Source organism: Hetaerina americana, unplaced genomic scaffold (assembly GCF_022747635.1).
Source record: "Hetaerina americana unplaced genomic scaffold, ioHetAmer1.1.p SCAF_7, whole genome shotgun sequence".
NCBI lineage: Eukaryota > Metazoa > Arthropoda > Insecta > Odonata > Calopterygidae > Hetaerina > Hetaerina americana.
The window spans coordinates 37,699,779-37,706,163 of NW_027287316.1; the positions used below are offsets into that span (position 1 = coordinate 37,699,779).

At 34.6% G+C, this 6,385-nt stretch overlaps 1 protein-coding gene across 1 annotated transcript in view; it reads left to right on the forward strand.

Moving 5' to 3' along the window:
* Spec2 (CDC42 small effector protein Spec2) overlaps positions 1 to 1,640 on the forward strand; it is a 178,787-nt gene extending 177,147 nt beyond the window's left edge. The window contains exon 6 of the mRNA XM_071595002.1: positions 97 to 1,640. Within this exon, the coding sequence (XP_071451103.1) occupies positions 97 to 105 (9 nt within the window). The 3' untranslated portion in view covers positions 106 to 1,640. The remainder of the gene's footprint in view (positions 1 to 96) is intronic.
* Positions 1,641 to 6,385: the final 4,745 nt, after the last annotated feature.

Genomic DNA, 6,385 nt, shown 5'->3' on the forward strand with positions numbered 1-6,385 from the left:
TAACATGTTTTATTTTAGATCCTTTATTTTCTCCCTTCAAAAATTTCCCTTAGTTTTTTGTGTAGTTCCTTCAACTTTACTTTTTTTTCCTTTCAGGCATGCTAGGTGAAAGCGAGAAGAATTATGTGACAAGTTTCAAAATGTGTGAGAGAGAGAAAGGAAGAATCCAGACTTTTTCTGATAATTTCTGTTAAATTCTCAGTTCACAACCAAGTCCTCCTATGAACTCTCAATAGCTTGATGATGTGGTCTCAAGCAATAAATGCCATGCATTCAATTTGGGTTAAGCAAGTCAAGTTTCAATGGTGAATTATGTGCTTAACCGTGAAGAACAGAGGAATTGTGATTTTTTTTATATTTATGGATTGAAAGCCATCATCACTTTCATAAAGAAAAGTGAAGTGTTTTTGTTCATTTTTTGAAAATGTTCTTGTATGATTTTTATAGAATACTGTTTAATTCCATAATGTGGAATACTATATAATCCAAGGTTTGTATATTAAGGTAAGAATGTGTTACAGGCAATAAGCGGCACGCATTTGAACATGGTTTCAATTTTAATATCCCTCCAATGCATTCATGAAGAATTTTTAAGAAACATTTTGTTAAATGGTATCCCTTGAATTCAAGGAATGCTACTTCAGACACAAGCAAGTCTACCTTGGAAAGTTCAGTAAATTATGCTGACAATTGACATTGGAGACTGTACATGCATTAATAATGCCATTTACTCTTTCCTAATTGCCTTGCTTAGTTCAGAAATCACCCACTCCTTGGAAGCTGCTCAAAATAATGACTGCCTTAACTTTCAATCGGGTGAAAATAAAAAACTTGTAATGGAGAGTTATTTGGCAAATTATGTGGCCTTTGATTAGCTGGGCTGCAGCCTTATTAATGCCTAGCCCACAGGAATTAACACATGCAAATATACTATAAGCTTACCTTACTTTAGAAAATTATACAAATATAGAAAAACATTTTGAGCTTCAAATACCTCCTCAAAGACTGAATGAATGTTTATACCGATTTCTAATCACAAGTACATATTTCTTCAAAGAGTGCAAACATTATTTTTAGAATGTTTGAAATATGCATTTTATTGCTACATATTGAATACAGCATGACCTATAATATATAGCCTAACATTCATAATAGATTTTTGATAGTGACAATTTTGAAGTCTTTATAAAAGCCATGCAAATCTCAAAGGGGTTTATAGAAATTTTTGCTGCTCTGTGTACAACTAAAAATTGCATTTATTAAATAGTATTTGAATAGTTAATAATGGCAAACGTATTTAAAGGAGCACTAAGGGTATTCTGTAGTCCAGCATATTCACCCGAGTTGAAGGAATGATGTGACTTGAACTTCATTTGAAATCATATATGCTACTAATGCTGCATATGTGTTCAAATGGTCTTTGCATAAAAGAAGAGATGTCAAATGTAAGCTTGATGGCATGTAAAGCAATCAGTCTTGGTAGCTATTAATGTACTTTTGTAAGTGTTTACTGCAGAAATGGTGTAAAATATTAATGAGTAAAAGCACATTAGGTCTATTTATGTAATGAATGTATTGAAAGTTTTGTGGGTTGTTGTGAAAGTATTACTTGTATGCATGTGTTTGCCTAATTGGAAGCATAACTGAATAAACACTCAATAAATCTTGAAGTTTTTGTCATCATTTTTGTTATCTACCATCGGCTTTTGCCCCTAAAAACTGAGAATGTTATTTCATTGGCTATTCACCTTTATTAATATTTAAGTCGGTGGTTTTAATTTTTCACTCAAATGAAATATTAAAATACCTGATGATGACGATCCTCGTCGAAACCCGGTCGTAAAAATAAAGTTTGTGTGGAAAAACTAAGTATTTCTTATTCATTATGAATCGTTTCCACAAAGTGACGGCGGATACTATACAGTAATCACTTAAGCTTAGGTGGAGCTGCAGGTGCCCAGAGTGGCTTGCCCGGGAATTGAACCTGGGACCCTCCCCGGTCAGTAGTCCAACACTCTACCCCCTGGACTACCACGACCCACTGAGAACTAATATTGATTCATAATTAAATGTAATCAATGATTATATTACAAACTGGGACAAAATTTAATATGCATATCATAATAAACTATGTACATACACAATAAATGATGTTATTATACAAAACTCTCAGATAATCCATGTTTCTTAAATTAAACAATGTTTCTTAAATTATTCTTTATCCCTTCCGAGACTGGCTACACTACACCTCGGTACAATATCACTGCCGAGGGCTATTCTGGTCTTCTCTTTCAACAACTCCTCAAAGTAGACCCTGAGGCCACATATTACTCTACAATTGGGTACAGCAGTAGCCAAGGAAAAGAAGTACATCAAACAGTGAGTAGATAATATGAATACACATACACTTCTCCCTGCATTTCATCACACATGACCTATTCACATGTTTCATACAGGCCCAAGAGTTTAGTCTTTAAGGCTTATAAACCCACTTTACAGTTTCATGCCCTTTCAGAGGTATATTATGAAACATCAAACTGATCCCCTCCATTAAAATTTTATGCAACATTCCCCAAGGTACAGTATAGACTTCAACCAGCACATCTTGACTACCATCATTATTGGGTTTTGGAGAGATGGTCATTTTAGCACTAGGCCAACCACAAGCTACACATCACAAACATGCAAAACTTCATTTGGGGTTTGCCAAATTTGCCATAAATGTATCTAAACCTCTTTTCAGTTTGGCCCTCTATAGGAATTGTCCAAAATTGTCCTACCAGTCATGATGTGGTGAATGAAGTACTGGGATTTGGAGAACAATAATTACAGTAACGAGGATTAGCATTCCATGCTAAATTCACGATTGAACAAATAAAGAGAACAATCACATACATTTTATCAGTAGTATTTGAAATCCTATTAATTTCGATGAACAATGCAAATGCACATCCCCAACAAATGATAAACATTGAAATGGAAAACAGAACATATTTTTATTTTTATACTTTAGGAGCTGAAGATTTAGCATAAAACTCCATCCAAATACAATTTTTGGGATAAAAGGAACTGTAAATAGATTAATAAATTCAAAAATATGAAATGTTTGACAAGATATTATAAATAAAAATGCAGAAAAATCTGACAGGCCATAGCTTGAATTAAGAATAACAGCTAACATTTCTGGGCTAAATCCACAAGCAAATCTCTTAATACAAACCATATTAATGGATCAAATCCTTGTCAGATAACAGAGAATTCACTAATGCACTTTCGGGCTGAATCAATAGAAACCAATTAATTAAAGCACTGCATCTACTTCAGCAATTAAATTACATCTCATGCACACATACCTACACACCCTCAACTTAAAAAAGTCATGACTACAACTAGTGATAACCCATTTAATTCCCACATATTCAGACATACTCATAATTATTTCTGTAGAATGCAATCAAAAGCCCTAATGCCAAAATGAAATGATTTTCTGAGGTGAACACTACAAGCTAAGACCCTAAAAAAATCTTGTTAACATTTTCCCTTCCAAATGAATGAACACTGTGTATATCTGAAGGCTCAGCAAAGAGCCAAACGTACATTCCTAAAGACTTTGTTCCACAAAAATGCATTAATTTTACCTAATAATGATCTGTCAGTCACTTCAAAAGCAATGCCCAAAATTGGCAATGGATATTGTGCATCCCAAGTGACAGCAGAACATCAGCAAAATATATCACCCTCAATCAAATTTGCTTATTAAAATCTCATCAGATTGTTTGTCCATATAAACATTGTATCACAAAATGCATAAATATTGCATCCATTGCACACTTTACAATGGCTCGGATAAGATGCCTATGTTGCATGTAAAAGCGGCTTTGAATCTAATGCACAAAGGGCTACAATGCTTAGGACATGGAACAACACCAAAAATAAAGCAGAGAGCAGTCAAGAAATAAGAAATATTGCAACGAAAATACTTTAAGGGCACACATTTCTTTGCTATTATTAAAAGTAAATGTCATGAAACTTCTGTGAACATATAAAATAATTATTTCACATCAACAATTTATACAGCAGAATTACATAAGCACAGTATACTGCTTGACATTTTTTTCTAATGGTGACTAAAGCTCATTAATAATTGAAATAATACTACAATGAGCAATAAATACTACAAGTAAATAATTAACAGGTAATTTTTAAACTGCTGAAAGTATACAGATATGCAGTACAATAGTGTTTTTTCTATGTAACCATGTTCAGAAATATGTAACGGATATTAGAAAAAAAAGTTACTACAGCAAATTAAAGTGTACATTTCTAAGTTGTCCACCCATTCACGTTTCTTTTTAATGTTCAAATTCACTTACAATGCAAATAAAAAGCTCGATGTATGCTATATAATCACTTATATTATCATATTAAATGTAGCAATGCATAATTAAATTTTTTAAACATATCTAGAGTTGGGAGTCTTAAAAAAAGCAATAAATGATGAAAAAGGAATATGTCGTGGGTCCACTGAATCAATGTGGCATGGAGGTGAAATATGATTTTGTCAGTAACTGCTGAAACAACATTTCACACACAAAGATTTGTAAAAGAATGCAAATACATTTTACTGTATGGGTTTGAAACAATCCTTAGAAACAAACAGTTCCAAAAATATAACTTTGCATACAAAACAATTTCATTTTTAATACAAAATTAATGTCAACATGACAGGCAAAGAGAACCCTTACACCATGTGAAACATCTTAAGCGTAAATTTCAATTCTATTAGTTTTGTGTGAACTGGTGAAGGAAATCAAAGACCAATGAGGATTTGTCAGATAAGGAATCAAATTATTAACAACATATTACTTAGCAGGGTTACAAAGGACAATTTCAAGCATCTCATTAAAAGAAAAATAGCAACAAACCGCATCGACAACTGTTTCCAGACTCCTATGCTGTCACTGATGGTGGAGAAACATTCCAAATGAACTCTCATCCCAAAAAAATTCCAGGGTAGTGAATTTGAGTAAAACTGATCACCATTTGTAAAGAACGACTTACTTCTTGTTTAGATGCTGGACATTGCATGGCATCTAATAAATGTTGACACACAGTGTCACCCAGAAAAAAATGTTCGTTGACAACATTTACGAGCAAAGCCCACAGCATAAATGTAAGGTCCTTTATGTACACAAAATAGACAAGGCTTCAATACAAGTTTGGTCACAATGCAATTGTCTCCAGGAATATATTTAAGAAAATTGATCAATCCAAGCCCTGCCTCACACCAAGATTTAAAAATACACTGCTATTTCAATGAACAATGAGCCAAGTTTAATAACCTGATACAGAATGAGTTGAGATGATTTTTGTCCACTACATTCAATACTTACCACAAGATATGTGAAAAATGTAAAATGTACAATAAAACAAACCACTTTCATATTCCCCATCAAAATTCGAATTTTAAAGTTGGTACTTTCCTGAGATCAAATGCCAGTGCAATGTGATCCCTGCTAAGTGCAACTGTTACCTCCCGTGAGGAGATGTGGCTCATTAACTAATATCATTGTCATTTCACAAGGGGTGGTTACAGTAAATACCCTAGGTGTTTACACAGGGCTGCATGTAAAACATGTTAGAATTATGAGGCAGTTTCAAGTTTATTTGGGACAAAGCTTCCTTGAAATTGAAGCCAAACAGCTCAAAGGTGTTCCCTTTGGAGATTTAAAAAAAAAGAGCTTTGATTTCATCCCAATCCAAAACGAAATTCTAACGTTTCAAAAATCATCGGAGGAACAAACCACACCTACTGCTGCGTACTTCAGAAACCTCACAGAGTTTGTGTAAAGATCATGCCTTTTTTTTGTGTGTCAGCCACTTGTAAATGAACACAGTTTTCAAGAGAAATATTTTTGGTAAAGAAAAAACTGCCACTCAATCACCCACAACATACATAATCACAGCTGTAATTTCCATCAACGGAGTACTGCTTGCAGTTCCTGGCCCATTGGTCATCACACAGCAAGTGGAGAAAGCCATTGGTTTCAAAGAGCAAGAGTGAGCAGACCAAACAATCCAACAAGAGATTCTCCATCTTCATCAAGACAAGACCATTCCATTTCCATTGGGAAGCTGAGAGAGAAACTAAAGACTCTCCAAACCACAGGTCAGATGGGCAAGATGACTGGAGCTCTCGGGCAGTGGCGCTGATGACAGGCAAACGGCCCAGGCCATGAAACATGCTGCTCCCAGTCAGTGAGAAGCCTTTACCTCCTCCTGCAAATGACTCCGAGCACCCAGCAGCTTGGCAAACAACTTTAGAGGCCCTGTTGACCCCTTTGTGCTCCCAATGCAGAAGCAATACTTCTATCCCCTTTCTCTC